Source organism: Alnus glutinosa, chromosome 4 (assembly GCF_958979055.1).
Source record: "Alnus glutinosa chromosome 4, dhAlnGlut1.1, whole genome shotgun sequence".
NCBI classification, from domain to species: Eukaryota; Viridiplantae; Streptophyta; class Magnoliopsida; order Fagales; family Betulaceae; genus Alnus; species Alnus glutinosa.
In genome coordinates this window covers 17,369,013-17,390,041 of record NC_084889.1, presented here as the reverse complement: position 1 = coordinate 17,390,041, position 21,029 = coordinate 17,369,013, and the positions used below count along the sequence as shown (strand labels likewise).

At 37.2% G+C, this 21,029-nt stretch overlaps 1 protein-coding gene across 11 annotated transcripts; it reads left to right on the top strand.

The window, feature by feature from the left end:
* Positions 1-327: 327 nt before the first annotated feature.
* LOC133866791 (uncharacterized) lies at positions 328-13,751 on the top strand. 11 transcript variants are annotated; one of them, XM_062303427.1, is made up of 27 exons: positions 328-725; positions 1,038-1,823; positions 1,921-2,032; positions 2,134-2,231; positions 3,010-3,165; positions 3,699-3,767; positions 4,008-4,130; positions 4,206-4,355; positions 4,466-4,597; positions 4,695-4,774; positions 5,004-5,098; positions 5,203-5,270; positions 6,037-6,138; positions 6,228-6,298; positions 6,827-6,934; positions 7,130-7,205; positions 9,677-9,813; positions 9,909-10,068; positions 10,175-10,354; positions 10,514-10,630; positions 10,791-10,946; positions 12,023-12,190; positions 12,381-12,493; positions 12,726-12,849; positions 13,212-13,307; positions 13,394-13,451; positions 13,544-13,751. In XM_062303427.1, the coding sequence occupies exons 1-27, from the start codon at positions 564-566 to the stop codon at positions 13,726-13,728; spliced, it is 3,882 nt and encodes a 1,293-aa protein (XP_062159411.1). In that variant the 5' UTR covers positions 328-563; the 3' UTR covers positions 13,729-13,751. The 11 variants fall into 11 exon arrangements, 9 of the variants coding, with proteins under 9 accessions (XP_062159411.1, XP_062159418.1, XP_062159412.1 ...); XM_062303434.1 differs by having other exon boundaries at positions 13,394-13,456; XM_062303428.1 differs by having other exon boundaries at positions 3,699-3,788; positions 6,859-6,894.
* The last annotated feature ends 7,278 nt before the right edge of the window (positions 13,752-21,029 follow it).

The following is a 21,029-nucleotide window of genomic DNA, read 5'->3' as shown; positions in this document are numbered from 1 at the left end:
CAATGTAAGTGGGCAAATTGTAAAGGCAGACCATTTTTTAACTAGCCTGTTGTACCGTCCTAATTCTATTACAACTCTTACACAATTTATTATACGTTGTCACGACGCTTATACGAACTTTACCGCACCAGTAACTTAACATATCGTTTCAAATGAAATAGGGATGAGCCTTTCGTGACTAAAATTTATTATATGTATAAATGTCATGCGGTAAATATATTGTTATATTATTTAATTTTTTTCTTAAAAAAAAAAAATGATATTTATATTATAAAATAAAATCTTGGCGGTACATAGATCCTCTACATTTCCCTTCCTTGTCCGAGTCCTAAAAAGGGTACAGTCAGAAAGCTCACGTGATTGAGAAGCTGAAGTTGTAACCAATTCCCCGCCAAACCTCTTTGTATGCTTGGAAAACAATTAGAAACCCTTGAATCGACAACGACCTCTTGTTCTTCTTGTTCTGTCTGGCTTTCTCTTCAGAAAGAATCGACAAGTGCACAAAGCTCACACACTAACCCTCAAGAGAAAAAACAAAAAGGAAAAAAAAAAAAAAAACTAGAATGTCTGGGAGCGATGCGCGAGAAATCCAAGTCCGGACGATAACCGGGGAATCCACCACCGTTTGGGTTCCGACTAATAGTACCATTGAAGAGCTCAAGCTCCTCCTCAAGCAATCTTTCCTTCCCGCCTCTAACTCCCCCAATTTCCACCTCTTCTTCAAGGCAAGGCCCATTATTGTATCTCTCTACTGCAATTTCAATTTTTCTCTTCCATTATGATTCTTTGTTCTGTACTCTTTATGTATGACATGTTTCACATTGAGAAGAAATTCTTGTTTTCCAAGACCTATTGATTTAATATTACCCCATTTTTTTAAGCAACTTATTGTAGCAATACTCTTTTGCTTTGAAGTTAGTCACAGTGGGTTGAAGCTTAGGTTGTGATTTTGAATATGTATACATTTTTAGTTTTTTGGTTTGTATGATTACTATTAATTCTCATATATATGGCATTGTTTATAATTCTTGTTGTAGGGCGTTAAACTGACATTGCAGAGTCAGATAAGCACTTACCCTTTTGAGAATGGTGAATTTATAGTACTCGTTCCATTTACTAAGAAGGACATGAAGAACCAGGAATTTGAACAATCTAAAACTTCCTTGAACAGTCCCAATAATAGCTCAATCTCAAAGTTTGCTGATTTGGCGTGGTTCGATATGATGCAAGATTTGTCGTATTTATGTGAAACATCGGGTAATGAAACTGGTACAAATCGGAAGGTGGGGAGCTTTAGTCTTGGAGATAGAAGGGAAATCATGTCAGGAAATTCTAGTCTTGGAAATAGGAAAGAAACTATGGTGGGAACTTCAAGTTCTTGTTCCTTTGATTCAAAACGGAAAAGGGGTTTTGATTTTGATAAATGGATGGGGCTCCCCTATGACCTTATACTGGATACATTGCGGTTCAATAGCAAGGAAGTTCTCGATGAACATAATTGCGAAGTACTTCTTAACGTTTTGGAGTCGGTGAATTGTTTGTCAGACCCACATTCTGGATTCTGCTTGTTATTGAGAAAAGCCAACTTTCGGGGTAGTGGCATGGGAGTGGGACCTAAAAGTGGTACTTCATGTTTGTGTCCAGCTTGGTTGAAGCTGATCATGAAGGCATTTGCTTTCTTGAACATTTTTTCTGCATTTCATCATTTGCAGCAGAAGAAATTGACTACTGCTTGTTTGGAAGAAGTGCTGAATAAGCTAGGAAAGTCTGGAATTAAACTTGATATGAAGAACATAGAGCATGTTTCCCTTGTTTGTCCTAAGGTATTAGACTGGATTTAGAAGGACTTAGAACCATGTGTCACTGAGTTCCGATATTTTATTCTATTGTCTTACTTTAAGCATGTATGTTGTTTCTCAGGGAGTCCGTTTTTCAGATAATGAAATGGAGAAAACAAGTTTTGGTGATACCCTTGTTATCAGTAATTGTTCAACAGCACCGAAAGATCAAATTGATCATAATCCTAAAACTGGTATTCTTGAAGATATGCGCTTTCTTTTCTTTCATTTTTTTTGAGTTAATTTCAAATTTATAGGCTTCTAACTTCATTGGCCTAATATTTCTGTTCAATAGCTCGCAAACAGTTGTCAGTACCAAAGATTATTAGTGCAATGAAGAGACGGGAAAGTTCTTTCAAAACTACTCTGTTGGAGGCTGTTGAGTTATTAGTGGTATGTTTGTTAACTTGTAATATTTAGATGTCTCCTACAGGTACCCTTCCATTACTGTAGCAATCTTGATATGATTTATATACATGAAGTGGACTTCAACTATAAAAGCAGACAAGATAGAAATCCTGCTTAGGCACATACTTCCTGCCTCTACTCATGTTTTCCTGCATCTTTTAAAGTGTCAAATCGTATGAATCTGATACAATTTTTACTTCTATTTTCAGATTTCTTTGCTTTTATTTGAATCTAATGCTTGTCTATTCTATTATCAGTCTGTCTGATCCAGAGTCTTATTTCCTACATGTTTTCTGACTGCATTTAATTGTCATTGGTGGAATCAGCCTGCTCTTGGTCACCTACTGCTGATTAATCAGTATCTTTAGGACATAAATTCAAGTAGGAGAGCCTGTAGAAGGCATATCGTGGACTTATACTGTAACAAGAGCATAGCCATATTGTTTTCTTCTCATCATGTCTGGTGATTTTCTTTGTATGGAAGTGCTTGTGGTTGTTCAGGGTTATAATACATAAGTAAATGCATATCCACTCTCTGAGAGCTTTTTCTATAACCAAACCTTATTTTTCCTTCCTTCCTGAATGTGTCTTTATGAAAGTATCTTCTATATGACAAATTGACAATATAACTATTTTGCTGCTGTTAGTGGCTGAGTAACTTGGTTTACCTGCCAGACTGCTCCTATTCTATAGTTAGGCATTAACTCTTCTGTTCCACAACTACACTTTTGGGCTATTGAATAATCTAAGATTTTCTATGCAGTATAAAAATGGACCTGAGATTCTCGTGGCTTTTTCCTTGGAGGACTTACTCTTATCAGTAAAGGAACATGGTACTGCTGCTAGTGGAAATGAAGCAAAATGTGCAAGGAGAAGCTCAGCCGCTTCAAGTTCTGATTCAGACCGTGTACATTGTCATGTAGGTCTTCATTCTCATATTTTTGTTTTTGTGTTTTTGTGTTTTTTTAATTTTTTTTAATTTTTTTGATATTGAAGATGCAAGTACAGACTCCACATGCAAGGAAAAACAAAAAAGGAAAATAAATGGTGAAATCAACAAATTCAAATGAATTCCAAAACTTTTTTGGTGTTAGTGCTGTAATACTTCATTGGCTCATGGTTATTAAAACAATTATGCTGTTGCTGCAATATTTTTGCATCTTGTTCCATTTTGATTTGCTGTGTCATAACAATTGGTTTATTCTCTGAGTGTTTTGCATGATACAGTATAATACTACTTACTGGGAATAAAGGGTATTTTTATAATGATAAAAGAAGCTATAATCAGTATCGAAGGTTCTGTGGCTTCTCATAGAATAAGATACTGAATCAGTTCTAAGATTTTCCTTCAATTCGGAACTTCTTGCTGCGATAATTGTCTTCTGAAGTTGAGGAATTAGGATTTCCTACCTAAGATATCTATGTCATTGTAACAACTTCTTTGCTCAGCAGGAAACAAATTCATTGCTTCCTGTGGAAATGGTTGAACATCTTAGGAAGGGCATGGGATCTAAAGGACAGGTTTCTTCAGTAGAAAGAAGAGTATGTTAACATGTAGTTCATCCAGGCTTCTTTGGAGCTGGCAGCCTAACATGTTGGCATATATAAACACATTTTTATTTCTTATTTTCATGTTTCAATTTTTTTTTTCATGAGTCAGCCATTGCTCCTACTTGGATCTTGGTTTGTGGGCATGTTTATAACTATTCTTAGTAGAAGGCTCTGCTGATGACTACACTCTGAAAGCTTGTCTAAACGCAGATGGTGCATGTTGAGGATGTTGGTGCCAAGAAGGCCACTTATGCAGAAATCCCAAATCAACTCTCAGATAACATGAGATCGGCACTTAAATCTTTGGGAATTACTAAATTATATAGTCACCAGGTATGGTATTTCCTGTGTTTTTATCCTTCTAATACTAACATTTCTGAATGTTTTCAGCTTTTTCAATATCCATAGGTAGAGTCTATAAAAGCCTCCCATGCCGGGAAGAATGTGGTGGTGGCAACAATGACATCCAGTGGGAAATCTCTTTGCTATAATCTCCCAGTTCTTGAAGTCTTGTCCCAGAATTTGTTTTCATGTGCTCTATATTTATTTCCAACAAAGGTTTGTTGCAATCTGTATAACTCTGACTTCTATATGCTTTAACAGAGGTCATCATCTTGGATTTTTGCTTTTAGGCAGTAATTAGATGATGAAATATTTCATGCATGCAGGCCTTAGCTCAAGATCAACTCAGAGCTTTGTTAGATATGACAAAGGGATTTGATGCCAGTCTAAATATTGGTATATATGATGGTGACACTTCTCAGAAGGACAGGACTTGGCTGCGTGATAACGCTAGACTGGTAATTTAGTATATGGTTGGCTCATACAGGGCAGCTTTCTTTGGCTGGCTTGGTCTCACCAAAATTTGTGCTGGAATTCTTGTTTGCTTGCATGCAGTTGATCACAAATCCAGATATGTTACACATATCAATCTTGCCACACCATGAAAGATTTAGGCGGATTTTATCAAATCTTAGGTATTGTATTTTTACTGCAATCTCTCTTTCTATTACCAAGTGACTAATCATTTTTTTTTTCAGGTTTCTGCCACTATATTGAGTTGAGCTCTGCATTAAGTGGTTGTTTTGAGAATTTTGTGGAGTTTGTTACCTTGATAACTACACGTGTTGTTTTTTTGTTTTTTTGTTTTTCCTGATAGCACGTTGTTTGTTGTTTTGAAGATTTATTTATCTTCCTATTAATTAGGTTTGTGGTCATTGACGAAGCTCATGCTTACAAGGGAGCATTTGGATGTCATACTGCTCTTATTATAAGGAGGCTTCGCAGACTCTGTTCGCATGGTAATTTTTTCAGTAGAGTTTGTGAAAGTTGAATAACTTCCTTTGCATTTATAGTTTGTTCTGTTGATATGGGACATCACTCAGTGGTTTGCTTCCTTGTGCAGTATACGGAAGTGATCCTTCTTTTATATTTTCTACTGCAACTTCTTCAAATCCTCATGAGCACTGTATGGTAAAGATTTCTAGAATGTAATTAGATACATATAATGAGTGAAATAATCAACAGCGAGGGGGGAGGTTCTAGGTTCTTTCTTTGACTTGCTGAGTTGGCCTGAAATCTTGACGTGTAGCTTATCGGCACTGTGTACTTGTGCATAGGCCAGCTCGTTTATGGTTGTATGATGGATTTTGCAGTTCAGTTGTACTTCAATTCAGCTGCTGTACCATGTTTTCTTTCTGAACCTTCATTATATGTAGCTTTCCTCAGCATATTGGCACGGGCTTCTGGAAGCCCAACTGTGCTCCCTCTTTGGAAATTTGCAAAAATATTCAATGTTCTGAATGTGAGGATGATATATATTGAATATGAAAAGAGATTAACTTTTTTTCCCCTACACATGTAAAATTGGTTGCATTAGGTTTCAAAAATATTTTTATGCATTTTGAGAAATTGAGTGCGTTTGGTAAAGGTTTTTGAGGGGAGTTTTGTTTTTGAATAGTAATAAAATGTGATGGATGTGATATAAAGTAGAAAGAATTTGTTTGGAAAAGTGAAAAAGTTTTGTTTTGTGGTGGGTTTTTTTATTTAAATAGTAATAAAAAAAAAATTATTGATGTGATATAAAAAGTGAAAAAAAGTTAAAATGTTTTGAAGTTCACTTTTCTTGGGAAGAGTGAAAATAAGGGGAGGGGAGGGGAAGATGGTTACAAAACAGAGCCATTATCTTGCGTACATATTGAATCGATGCATTTGACAAAAGAATTTTCTGGTACTTCAGGAACTCGCAAATCTAACAACCTTGGAGTTGATTCAGAATGATGGAAGTCCCTCTGCTAGAAAGCTCTTCATCCTTTGGAATCCTGTTGCATGTCCAAAAACTGTATGGGTTTTTGCTACTATACGTGATCTACTTAGAAGAAGTATTTTTTCAAGAAATATGTATTTCTTGCTAACTCTACTTAAGTACAGCTGTTGGAGGAAACTCGTAGTATGAATACTGGAGAATCTACAGTTGAAAATTCTAATTTCAGAAATTCAAGGTAACAATTATCTTCTGTTACAGAAATGGATGGAGAATTTAGGGCCACTTCTGCTAGGTTTGCATGGCATACAGAAAATTCTGGTTCCTTTTTTTTTTTCCTTTTTTTTTTCTTCCTATTTTTGTAGCTTTCCTTTATCTGCTGGAGGCCACATTTGAGATGCTTACGCTGTCAAGATAAAATGCTTACTATTGCAATGAGAATTTCACATGCCTCCTGTGAGAATGTAAAAACCAAAAGAAAAAATAAGATGGGATGACTCCCGCTTCCCCTCCTTCTTCTCTTTTACTTCTCTTCATGGATTAGTGTTTTTCTTGAGGACTCTTTAGAATGGTGTCCATCTGAATCAAGGCATTGTTAAATCATTTTAACCAATTGTGCAACAATTTGAAAAATTCATCATTGTATACCCTGCATTTAATAAGACTTACTACTTATGCTTAGTCATAAATCTCTGTGAATGAATTTTGTATTGCATTTTACATGGAATGAGTACTTCAGTGCCTAATGATTTATTTACTTTTGCAGCCCACTTTTGAATGTTTCGTGCCTCTTTGCAGAAATGGTTCAGCACGGACTTCGTTGCATCGCATTTTGTAAATCGCGTAAACTTTGTGAAATTGTTTTAAGCTATACGTATGTCACATCAGTACCATGATTTTCAGTACATCAATGCTATATGACCTGATTTTTGGCTTTCTTAAGATATGGTTTTTTTCTTTTTCTTTTTCTTTTCTTCTTTTTTTTTTTTTTTGTATACTATTCATTTTAAGATCTATTAAGTTTTTTGATGAAGAAAATGATGCAATTAAATTGCTAAAATTGTAATAGGCGTGAGATTCTTCAGGATACAGCACCGCATTTGGTTGAGTCCATATGTGCCTATCGTGCTGGTTACATTGCTACGGTCAGTACTGTTGTTCTTCGATGCTTTTTGTTATCAATGGTTGCATGTTGGCTCATCTAAATCATGGTCTATAATTTAGTTACATTTTCTTGTGCTCATTGTGTAAGACAACAAGCCTTTGTTTGGAGAATAATTGTGATGCCCTAAATTCAGTTGTGACAGAAAAGTATGTATTTTGTTATTTTTTGTCTTTGTTGTTATTTAGATTGCTGGAGCATAATGTCTTGTAAAGCTTATAGTTGGTTGGTAAGCCTTCAATTTCACTTGTGGGATCCACTCTACATGTTTGTTTGGGTCCAAACAAGTTGGGTATTTGTGTCGATTTTTTGGGGTTACAAAAAGAGAATTTCTATTATTGGTGAGTGGCCTCGGTTTTGAGTGATAGAGGCAGCCACTGTTTTAACCATTATTATTTACTGTTTCTTCAGCTTCTGTTTTCTCAAATGAATGTAGGCCAGAAGATGTGCAGCAGGGAGGTGGTAGACTATAATACCATCTGATGCAGGGAGCGTGTAGAAATTTAAATCTTGGAAAAGAAAGATAAACGATCTTGAATATGTTGATTCCCGCACGAATACTGAAAGCCAAATCTTGTTTTAAACATGTTGATTCACTCAGAATGAGAGGAATAAAGACATCAACAATTGGTTGATTCTTCAAGAATACCTAAAAGTTGGAAGAACAAGAGAAAGCTCTCTCCAGAAATTTTATTCACCAAAACACCAATTAGTTGTCTTGCCTACTCTTTTTTATAGAAATACTTGTAGAAACCCTAAATAACACAAAGTACAATAATACCCTTATGCTAAACATTAACAAGAAAAAAATAAATCTCAAAACAAGCAAAACACAAAATAAAACCTAGCTGCTGTCATTCCGTGATGAGTTCTGCATCAAGATGATTCTTGGTTTCATTTTTTTTAGAACCCTAATCTGTGAGACTGTGTGACAATACTGAGTGTCAAAAATCAAGTGAAGGACGTGAGAAAGGAAAGCAAATTATAAATCTTCCATTTGCAAAGAAAAATTGGTGTTCTGTCTCTCTCCACCTACATGATGAACAGGTTGTGACAAGAAGAGAATATTTTCTAGCAATTTTGGGACATAGGACTGATATTGGGAACTGCCTACAGTTGTTTATTTAGTGAGTAAGATAACAACCTTTATATTATTGAGTTTTTTCTGATCGTAAGAGTAAGCATACTAGGTAATCTGTTTTACCTTTGTCTCTTTTGTTTACTTGGAAATCCCTAAGATTGTGTATCCCCGAATTGAAGTTGTTGAGGAACATTTTTATTTGAAGGGAAGAGGCATACACCCCCCTCCCTGCACACGTGTGCTTTAACAAGCCATGGTTCTCTTCGGCCATGGACAACTAAATAATGAAGAAGAAACAGAGGGAGAAAAAGAAGGGTTGTCTGAAGTGATGCATTAGGGATTCAAAAGGGTAAAAGAAAGAGGTGAGAAAAGGTGGTGGTTGAGCTAGAGTTTCAAATGAGAGAGCTCCGCGAAAGAACGGGAGCTAGGGTTTTGAGAAAAGTTATTTTGGAAGAATGGAGAAGATGTAGGAAGAAACATTCTGGGCCAATGCGAGGAGCATAGGGAAGAGTAATGGATAGGGGTTGGAAGATTGCGATCAAAGGGAGAAGATTGAAGGGTTGAGATCAAAAGAGAGGGGGAAGTGAATCAACTCGTGAGTGCCAAGTGTCCCGAGGGGTTGAGCAGAATTAAATACGGGTGATAAGGAACGAACATCTTTGATGAAAGGGGGATGAACAAATGGGTGCAATTTTGGTTTGGGCTTGAATTTGAAAGCCTTCGTTTTGTTGGGCTGGGTTTGGATTTGAATAAAATGTGTTTGAATTTGAAATTATAGGGGAATGAGGGAAATTAGTTAGATTAAGAGGTTTTAAAATAAGGGGAATAAGGGGAATAAGGGGATTTTGGGGGACTTATGAGAAAATTGTCATTTGAATGTCTTTGCAATCTTGGGAAGCCTGGCTAACCTCAAATCTAGCCATTATCATCTATCCATTGTATTTTCCTTTTGATCAATCAATAGAATTTCCTTTATCCACTACATTACAAACTCTATTTACCAAAAAAGAAAAAAAAAATAGTGCACTATTACATGCGTGTGGAGGTACAAATATTGTTATTATTTTTTACTACTTGCACTTAAATATTTCCTGAATAAAAGATAGCATTACTGATCCGTTTTCCACTTTCTATGCCCAGATTTCAGTTTTGATCATTGTACTGTTTGAAGCTTGATGTATGTCTCAGTATTTTTTATGCCACAGTATACTTCTGTGCTGCTTGGTGGTCTGTCTCTATACTGTTGAATTTTTGGAGCACTTGGTGCCATCACGAGGCAGAAATTTGTTCAATGAAATCTGCCCTTTGACAGCCTATACGAATTTGCCCAACATTGGTTCCTTGGGTTTGACATTGGCTGAATGATGTAACAGGACAGGAGGAGAATAGAGAGAGATTTTTTTAATGGGAAGCTTTGTGGTATTGCTGCAACCAATGCGCTTGAGTTGGGCATTGATGTTGGACATATTGATGTAACTCTGCATTTAGGCTTTCCTGGTAGTATTGCTAGGTAGGTTGTCCAGTCATCTTACTTTTCAGTGATTTAACTATTTGCTTAAATAGTTTGATCAGTGATTTTTTCTCCATTTATATGCATATTTTTAGCTTGTGGCAACAAGCTGGCAGGGCTGGGAGGAGAGAGAGACCGTCTCTTGCAGTTTATGTTGCATTTGGAGGGCCTCTTGATCAGTATTTTATGAATCATCCTAATAAACTCTTTGGGAGCCCAATTGAGTGCTGTCATATTGACGCTCAAAACCAGCAGGTTTTGAAAATTTTATCATTACCATTTACTTATTCATCAATATTTTAATGTTGGATAAATTGGCAAAACTTGATTCTTATTTTTCTTGTTGCCTTCTTCTTTGAAGGTTCTTGAACAACATTTGGTATGCGCTGCTCACGAACACCCTCTGTGTTTGCTTTATGATGAGAAATATTTTGGGTCTGGTTTAAACAGTGTTATATCATCTCTAAAAACCAGAGGATACTTGAGTTCTGATCAATCGTGTGATTCTTCTTTTCAAATATGGAACTATATTGGGCATGAGGTATCTTATCTGTTGTGTGGTTTATGTATACTCTTTGTACCATTGGTTTATAAATTGCTTAAGTTACTTTATGAGTATGATTTTGTATCAGCAAATTCCACAGGGATTGTAAGTTTTTTATTTTTTAAACTTATCATTCCCTGATGTATTATGTTGTAGAAAATGCCTTCACATTCAGTTAGTATCCGATCAATAGAAAATGTGAGATATGAAGTCCTAGACCAGCGCAATGATGAAGTCCTTGAAGAGGTCGAGGAAAGCAAGGCTTTCTTCCAGGTTAGCCCCTTGTTTTAGTTCTATGAAGTGCTTTATACATTAATCTTACTTTTGTATTCTGATTATCTACAGATGAAATAGAAATTTGATTTATTTACTGAAGTCCTTTTCAGTATTAGTGTTGATCACTCTATGGTTTACCATATATTATTTTATGCAGATATATGAAGGTGCTGTTTATATGCACCAAGGGAAGACCTATCTGGTTAAAAAATTAGATTTATCAAATAAGATTGCTTTGTGCGAAGAAGCTGATTTGAAGTATTACACAAGAACACGAGACTACACAGATGTTCATGTCAACGGCGGCAATATTGTATGTCTGGCTCTTAACTGTCTGATCCCATGTTCTTTAGGTGGCTTCTTATAAATTGCACGACTTAATCCAGTACTTGGACAGGCAGGATGCTTTTTTATCTCACTGTTTTTAAGCCATGAAACATAATTGTAATATCCACATTTTCTGAGGAAGTTTGCTTTGTAGTTCATTGATCTATCAAGATTGACACTAATAGCTCCATGGGTGAATAGGGATCATGGGGTTCCCTCGGAAATGTAGCACATATGCCGCTTGATGAGATAGTAACAGTTTGCTCGTCATCCCATTTACATAGAAGATCGGTTCCTGAGACTTCAACTTAATCCAGGCTCTCTGCATTAGCTGTATATATTAGCCTAGAGTAAGATGAAATAATGCTTCCGGAGCAATCTTGAAAGTATGATTTGTCTTGAATACAAGAAGCTAGGTACAGCCAATAAGTGAAACTTAACTCCCCTTATGGGAGCAGCTTTCAATTGCGCTATTTGCTTCTTCTTACAGTGTAGGAACATATGGGAGGTCCAATCTAAATAGATGGTAGCCATCAGCATAGGCATGCAAGAAAAATGTTGGTATGCAAGAAAGTGAGTTCTCTCCATAATGGTATGCAAGAAAGTGAGTTCTCTCCATATAATCTAGGTGTTGGGATCTAATTTGCATAAATGTTGCAACCTTACCCTTGAGCAATATATTAATACACATGTTGGATATGAACATGTGTCAGGTAAATCTTGATTTCTGTTGTATATGCTTTATTCGATTGTCAATTTCATATGTTAGAAATAGAACACTCCTTGATATGTATAAACTGTCTACTTTTTCTTGTCTTGATCCTCAGTTTTTCCCATTGGGGGGTTGGTGGAGAGAGAGACAATGTGTAGGATTTTAGGATTACCTATTTTTGTAAGATATGCCCAAGGAGATTAAATTCATGTATCTCCCATTGTGTCCTATTGTCTGTGTATAAATTGATTACAAACTTCTTTATATTTGGCATAGCATTCCCTCGTATTGCAATTTCAGAAATACTTACAATGTTGATATACTAATCGGTCAGTCCTGCCCTATCTTAGGCCTATCCGGTGAGGGTTTCCAACATTCAGCTTTCAAGAACAACTGCAAAAGCAAATACTTGCAAAGTAACTACTAATTGGTTTGGTTTCTATCGAATCTGGAGAGGAAGCAACCAAATATTTGATTCAGTTGAACTGTCACTTCCTAGTTATTCATATAACTCACAGGTGGACTTCGATAAAGATTTACATTGTTAAGGGCTCTAAAAATTTTAATTGCATCATTGTTTGGGATCATGCAGCATACATACATACATAAACATACAGACATACATTTATATGTACATACATAAATACATATTTGTTTCTTTTTCTTCTGAACTCTGCATAATCTTATTTCGTCTTTACATCTAAGCAGGCAGTTTGGATTCCAGTTCCGCAATCAATAAAAGCAGCAGTCAATAAGCAAAACTTTGATTTTCGTGGAGGCTTGCATGCTGCTTCACACGCTCTTCTGAATGTAGTGCCCTTGTAAGTCTCTTATGTTCATTTAAAATGCTTCATTACAGTTGCATTTGGAAAGTTAGTGTATTTTTATGCATTCTTTACAATTATTCTTACTAAATTGCAAAGTGGTTGAGAGGATTGATATTAAGAAGTTGAGCACGTCACTGCTTGTTATCCTTGAACCCACTATCAATGTCAATTCTGTATGATCCCAACTGTTGTGTATCTGAATACATTATGATGCTTTGGTGTGTAGACATATAATATGCAACTCATCTGACTTGGCTCCAGAGTGTCCAAACCCTCATGATAGACGCTATTATCCAGAAAGAATTCTATTATATGATCAGCATCCTGGAGGGCTTGGTGTATCAGTACAGGTAAGCGACATGAAATTGGAAAATTCAACCAAATGCTCTAACATTTGATCGATACATCTTCCCTGACTTGAGGCAAACTTCAAGGTTAATTTGAAAGTTGCCGATTTCACTCCAATGGCATATAGGACATTTGGATCTGTAAACCTCCATCCGATTTGCTTAAGATTAAGATGTGCAAAGTCAATATTTTCCTCTCGTCTTTTTTTTTCCCCATTGCTGCAGCAGTGATGGACAATCCTTTCATTTATTTGGACAGACGTGTTTTACTCCTGCAAAGTTTCTTATATTTCCAATCTGCAAAGTGATGGCAACAGACGTGTTTTACTCCTTTTTTATGTGAATATATTTGAATTTTGGAATAGGTTCAACCCATTTTCACAGAGTTGTTAACCGCTGCTCTGGAACTGCTTTCATCTTGTTACTGCTTAGGAGATGCTGGTTGCCCTAATTGTGTTCAAGTCTGTTTCAAGTTCTCTTGTCTTTACTTTATTTCTCTCTCTCTCTCTCTCTCTCTCTCTCTCTCAATGTTTTTTGCATGTTACAGAGTTTTGCTTGTCACGAGTATAATGAGGTTTTACACAAGGATGCAGCCATTATTATCCTTAAGGTTCTGACCCCTGAAGCTCTTGGATCCAAATCTCTCTATGCTATTTTCATTTCCTTTGTGATAGCGACTGGATTTTCTCTCTTTTAGGGTGTTCTGGACTCAGACAAATCGTATTTCGGGGGATGTGCCGGCTATTCCGAAGTTTCTGGAGTAGAAGAGCCTTGCCAAACTGTTTGATATATTTGTACAGCCAGTACAGGAAAGCGAATCAAATTCCTTTTTTCTTTTTCTTTTTCTTTTTTGAGTGTATTAAGTATTGTACAAAAATATAATCAATTGGATGAGTTATTTGCAATGTCTGTCTCCCATTGGTTTCTGTTGATTTCATGATTATGATTCATTAGATAGCATCTTAAAACTTTTCCGCTTGATGATGGGCTGTAAGATTCTTACTTGGGGAGATGCCAAAGCCTTTGCATCAGAACCAATCCCAATATGGTATGGTTAATGAATGAGAACAACCAACCCCATAGTGATGGAAATGGAGGCCAGCTACACTGATGGGAAGTGCCAATGGCACTTTGTAGTGGAGGCTTGATTGGACCTTTGCTTAGCCATCGCATGTTATGATGTTAATATCGGCTTGGCTTGGCTTGATCATTTTTTTTCATTTTTTATTTTTGGTTGAAAAAATATTCCGATGTAATATAAAGATAAACTAGTTTTAAGTGTTTTACGAATGTTTTGAATTTAGAATTTGTTAATGCTCTTGCTCCCAAAAAGCGTTCTCTTTTTTCTCAATGTTTTTTATTTTATTTTATTTTTTTATGCAAACCTCTAAGATATTAGGCATAAATCTTTTTTACTAAGTTGTTTTCTAAAAAATTAGCATTTCAAACCTAGTAAAAAGTGGTACAATAAAAGGGTTAGAAAGGAACAAAAATTCAAGAGGGATGGACTCCCTAACAAAAAACCTAAAAAAAAAAAAATTTCGAAACTGGAAACATAAAGTAGGAGATGGGTCCATAAATGACCCCAAAGGGACCCAAAACAGCCCAGTCCTCTATTTCTTGGGCAAAAGCCAAGAAATTGGCTGCATAAAGTGGTATAGGCACCAAAACAAAGGACAGGTAGGAGCATGACTCTCGCGAGACCCTTCAATTCTATCAGAACTTCTAACGAAGGAAAAGCAAGTATGGGCATGACCCTCGAAATACCCTTCAACCCTACTCGAACCTTTGCTAGGTAACAACAACCACCGATGGGAGGTTGAAGAGGGGGAGGTACTGCCAAAATCATAATAGAATCTGTCATCAAGGAGTAACAGACTTTGGATGCAAAAGGCTCCACAATAAGGTAAACCACAAGAAACAAAGGAGACTTAAACCCACAAACAACAAATACAAACACATAAATACAAAAATAATAACATAAATATAAAAAGAAAACCCAACAATAGAAACACTAGCAAGTGGAGCAGGAGTGACGAAGGGCGACGAAATCTGACCTGAGCGTGCAAGCCACACGCAAGTGCGTGGGGGCCTATGAAGCCACAAAGTATGGCGGCGAGGAGCGGAGTGGTCGGTGGAGATGATGGTGAGGCACATCCAAAGGCTGAATAGGCGGGAATAAGAGATGATATGGCCCAGAAGAATACCTTCTTGCATCATGAAGTGGCTCTTCTCCCAATTCAGAATCTAGTTTGTTTCTTTACATCGTTGAAGAACCAATGAGAGATTATGGAGACATTGATCAAATGTGGGCCCAAAGGCAGAAGTCATCCATGAATACCTCTAGAAATTTCTCGACCATGTCAGAGAAGATAGCCATCATGCACCTTTGGAAAGTAGCAGGATCATTACATAACCCAAAGGACATACGCCTGTATGCAAATGTGCCAAAGGGGCATGTGAAGGTTATCTTGTCTTGATCTTGGGGATCGATGGCCACTGATTATAGCCAGAGAATCTAGGATCTGATCAATGAATGGTAGTGGAAAGTGATCCTTCCTAATGCTAGAGTTGAGTTTCTGATAATCAATGCAAATATGCCAGCCAATGGTTGTGCCCTGTGGAATTAAATCCACTATAGAATTCTCAACGATTGTGATGCCGGACTTCTTAGGTAACACTTGAGTGGGACTGACCCACTTGCTATCTGAGATTGGGTAGATGATACCTAAATCCAGCAACTTGACAACCTCTTTCTTGACCACCTCTTTCATATTCGGATTAAGTCAACGTTGTGCTTCACTGGAAGATCTATTGTCGTCTTCCAGATGAATCCGATGCATACAAATGGAGGGGTCAATCCCCTTCAGATCTGCCAAACTCCACCCAATAGCTTCCTTATGCTCATGTTGTACCTATCACAAACTACTCTCCTGGTCTTGCTGTGAATCGGAAGCGATGATGAGAGGAAGAGCGTCTTTCAAACCCAAGAAGGCATACTTGAGTGTATCTGGGAGATGTTTCAGCTCCAACATTGGTGGGGATTCTAAGGAAGGAATTGGAGGAATGCCTGAAGTTAAACGCAAAGGCTCTTTACTTACTCTCCAAGGCGGGCAATCGATTGAGGAAGCAGTATCAAGTAAAGATTGAACCTGGCCAATGTACTGCTCTATATCAAAATCTTCAGTGCTAAAATGGGTTAGGCATACCTCTAGTGGATCCTTTGTCAAAAGGAATGGAAGTGAGTTTCCACTGATTCTTCAAGGTTATCTAAGAAGAAACACTAACTTGTATCTGAAGGATGCTGGAAGGCATTGAAGATGTTCAATTTTGTCTTCATGTTACCAAAGTCAGCTCCATCATTCATGTTCGACAATTGATGCAAGCATTGGCTATAGCTAGGAAAGAACGACCGAGTATCACCGGGATGAGCTTGGTCGGATTGGCGACCGGTTTTGTATCCAAGACAATGAAGTCGACGGGGAACTTGTCAACCTAAATGATAACATCCTCGATGACTCCCCGCGGGTTCTTGACAAATCTATTAGCCAGTTGCAAGATAACTATAGTGGGCTTCAACTCCCCCAGACCGAGCTACAAATAAACTAAATAAGGCAGCAGATTCACTCTAGCCCCCAAGTCGAGAAGGGCTTTCTCAACCTTATGGTCTCCAATGATGCAAGAGATAGTGGGAGCATCAGGGTCTTTGAACTTTGGAGGGATGTTTAGTTGGATAAGAGAACTAATCTGCACTGTGAGGAGAACTTTCTTCAGAGTGTTGGCCCGTGTTCTTCACTTTTGCATACACAAATCCTTGGCATATGTCGGAATCTGTTTTATGGCATCAAGGAGAGGAGAGGGATATTGATTTTTACCTGCTTGAAGACCTAACATGTTTGGGATCTTCTCTCCTTGCTTCGCAAACTGATTCAATTTATTAAGGCATTCAAGGAATGGATCCTTCGGTTCAAATGTTCGCTTAAGAGGTAGAGTGGCTAAAGTTGGCTCATCTTGAATTACCCCTTTGTCTTTAATCAAAGTAGGATTGATCATCTTTCTTCTCCGTAACCTTGTTGTCCACTTCTTTACCGATCCTCAATACAATAATGGCCTGAACTTGCTCATTATTAGAGCTGCTAGCTGTATTCCCATCTACAATATATTGTCCCTTGGGATTGGCCACTGGTTGGCTTAGAAGTTTCCCTTCTTCTCTCCTACTAAGTGTATCAGCTAACTGCCCGAGTTGGATTTCTATTTTTTGAATGGCCTGCATATGAGAATTCAACATCTACCTCATATCATCACTTGTAGAATTCCGAGGAGGATGAGGAGGAGCTAACTGATATTGCTGGGAGGGCCTATAGTTGGATGATGGATTGAAAGCTCTGGTGGGCTGCTACTGCTCTTGATGGTGCTGAATTTTTAGCAGCTTGATTTCACCAAGAGAAATTCGGATGAATCCTTCAACCCAGGTTATAAGAATTGGAACATGAATCATTACCCGGTCTGGCGAAAACTGCATTCGCCTACTCATGAGAAGTGTCAGAAAACTGGTTACCTAAAGGCAATCATTCGCATGGTGCGAAGGATGAGAGCAGAATGCACAAGCCTCATGTTGAATATAAGTGGTAGGTGTTGAGGTAGGAGCAAAGCCGACTGCTATCAGTTGGTCCAGCTTTCTTGATAGTACATCCACCTTCATAGTTACCTCCAAGGGGTTGTTCACTGCATAAATACCTTTGGCCTTTGGAACTTTTTCGTGGCATGCGTCCGTCGACTGGATGAGGCATGCTGTATGGAGTTCTCGCTGAGGTTCTCGAAGAGGGTCCATGCTTCACTTTCACTTTTTAGCCTGAATGTACCACCACAAGAAGAATCTACCATCTGCTGGTGAGGTTCGATCAACTAATCATAGAAACATTGAACAAGTTGCCATTTGGGGACAGCATGGTGTGGGCACTTCTAGAGTAGGCCTTCATTCTCTCCCATGTCTCATAGAACAACTCTCCTTCGAATTGGAAGAAACTAGTGATAGCTATCCATAGTTGATTGGTCTTTCTGATGGGAAAGTAATTTTTTTGAGGAATAGTTGTTGCAGCTGAGTCCAATAAGTGATTGTGTTCGCTTCCAAGGAATGGAACCAATACTTAGCCTTCTCCTTGAGAGAGAAAGGGAAGAGACGCATCCGTAAAGCATCCTCTGAAAAGCCTTCAGCTTGATGGTATAACAAATCTCTAGGAACTTGTCAAGATGCTTATATGGATCCTCATTGTTAAGCCCACGGAAGAATGGCAGTATTTGAATGATGTTGGACTTAATCTCATAGTGGGCTACTACAACTTGCAGCAACTGAAGGCAGGATGGTGAAGTGTAGGTAGACGGGATATAGTGATTAGCAATATCTGTGGTTCTTCGTCCTCAGCCATGATCTCAATGTGGTAGTCTCTGGTTAGCTCAGAGTCCCTTTCAGCCTGACGTTTCCTCAACATTCGCTTGATGTCTAGATCGCGAGATATGGTTTTTAGTGATAATGATCAGTGACCAAACATTCATTGCACAACCAAACCAAAAAAATATGTCACAATATAAAAAATTACAAAATTAAAAAATCTTTAAAAATTAATTAAAAAATTAAAAAAATAATAAAACTAAAAAAAATTATTAAAAACTTAAAAAAAAGAAAAAAAAGAAAAAAAGAAAAAAAGAAAAAGAAGAGGGTGGCTAAGCCACCCCCATGAACGGTCTGTGGTGGCCGAACCACTCCCATGGGTGGTTCGGCCTCTCCATGACCAAAAAAAAAATAAAAAAAAAAATGAAGCATTTTGGCCATTGGGCCCACGGGGGTGGTTTGGCCACCCCATGGGCAAACCCTCTAAAATTTTTTTAGAGGGTTTTGGCCCTTGGGAGTGGCTGAACCACCCACATGGGCCAAAACCCTTGATTTTTTTATTTTTATTTTTTTTTATTTTTATTTTATTTTTTGTCATGGGGTGGCCGAACTACCCACCATGGCTCAGCCACTCCTCTTCTTTTTCTTTTTCTTTTTTCAATTTTTTTTAAAGTTTTTAATATTTTTTTAATTTTTTAATTTTTTATTTTTTTATACTACAACATGTGTCAATCCCTGTACATGTCAAGCCTTAGGGATTGACACGTGTCCAGCGTTTTCGGGCGGAAAACTTAACTGAGGTACTAATTCGGTCTTTTTCTAAAATTGAGGTACCATCTGTGATGCGAATTGAAATTCAGGTACTAAAAATTAAAGTTTCCAAAACTCAGGGACCAAAAGTATATTTAACTCAAATAATAACTTATAAGAAGAAGAAGAACAGAAGAACTTACAGAAGTCTGCTGGTTGCAGTAAGTGCAGTACTCCAGTACTACTACTTTGGGAATATGCGCTCGAGCTCACTTGTGAAACCGAGATGTGCTCGAGCCCAATATGTTGCGCTCGAGCGGTTTTGGACAGTTAGTGCAGAACCTGAAATAGAAACTTAAACAAAAATGTAAAAATAAAATAAAATTTTCAACAGTACAATTGCCCTAAGTTATGAATCAATATTAAAATTAATCCCAACAACTTTAACGACGTAATCGTGAACAATCCCCGACAACAGCGCCAAAAATTGATGTGGTCATGAGTGTAAAAATAATAAAATAGCTATTCACAATAGGACGAGTCTTTATAGGTTAGGTCTATGTGAGAGTGTCGAACCTCAAAGATTGTTGGTTCTTGATAAGTTATTGAAATTAACTCTAATCTAATTCAGAAAAGATGTTTGAGTTTTGTTTTTCAATTGAAACTAAATAAAAAATGTAATTGAAAGTGTAAGATAATCAAAAGAAATATAGGGGATTGATCTCACCTCTAACCTCATCATAATGGTAAATTGCATTTAACATAAAAATTTCACGTACATGAATATTATGACTTGTGTGTGTGTGTGTGTGTCAAGCACCCAACAATGTCGTCAAGAAAATTCTTTTATCAAGAAATAAGCATAGTTCGTCTTTCGGCAAGGTATGAATGTTCTACCTAAACTAGGGTGTAGAATAATTCATTCTTCCTAGGCATTGGCTATCAAATATCCTAATTAGCTTACACATAATTAAGGAATAAGCATAACTCATCTTTCGGCAAGCATAAATTGATTTACATAAATTAAACTAACTAGGGTGTAAAGCAATTTATTCTTCCTATACATGGCTTATCAAACCCTCTTGATTTTGCGTCCATTAAAACTGTAGTAAACCTATCGTTTATATAATCACAGAAAATATGAACGTTAAGTTCAATTAAATAATTTTCTAAGATAAGATAAAAGATTTATCAAAATCGAATATAACATTAAAAACAATCTCAAGATTAAACAACCAATATTCATGCTCATACAATTCCCAAGAGAAAACACTCTTACACCATTTCAACTTTGAAAAGGCTACATCAATACCCTACGGAAGATTTTGCCGCTCATGGAAATGCTTGAAATCATCTTTGTCACAGAGAAATCCATCACAAATCGCTATTGGAAAATATTCACTTTTTCTCAAAAACCGTAGCCTTTAATCCTATTGATTTATATTATTTAATATAAACTAATCTCTATATCCTTTAATTTGGACGAGTTTAGGGTATTTATAGAGATTACAAGTGAAATCCTTCATGGATTTGTTCATATAAGAACATCTAATTCAACTAGAAATCGTAAGTCTTGTTGTCAACTCTGTCGCACAACTGCTCTTGATCCCAAGCATTACTGCACTCGAGCTCAGGTTGTGCTCGAGCCCAATAGGCTAGTGTCCTGTGCGCACATGTCTTCCGGCTGTGCTCGAGCTCCTGATGCGCACTCGAGCCTTATGGCCTGATGTGCTCAAACCAAGCTGAGTTGGGCTCGAGCAAAATGGTCCTGCCCTCGAGCTCACTTGTTTTGGCGAATCCTGGATTTTGCCTTTAAGTTTGGAAGATTATTCGTGTTTTTCTCTTGGTTCCTAAGAGTGCTGTTAACATAAAAACAATGCAAAATATCATATCACAATGAAACTAAGAGGCTATTATATGCGAGCTAATGAGCTTGAATATGCAATATTCAATGCTCATCAATTTGTAACTCTTGTCTCTTGAGTGCTCTTATCTTCTTTAATTCTTGTAACTCTTGTGTCAATATGCACCCTGCAAACCCAAT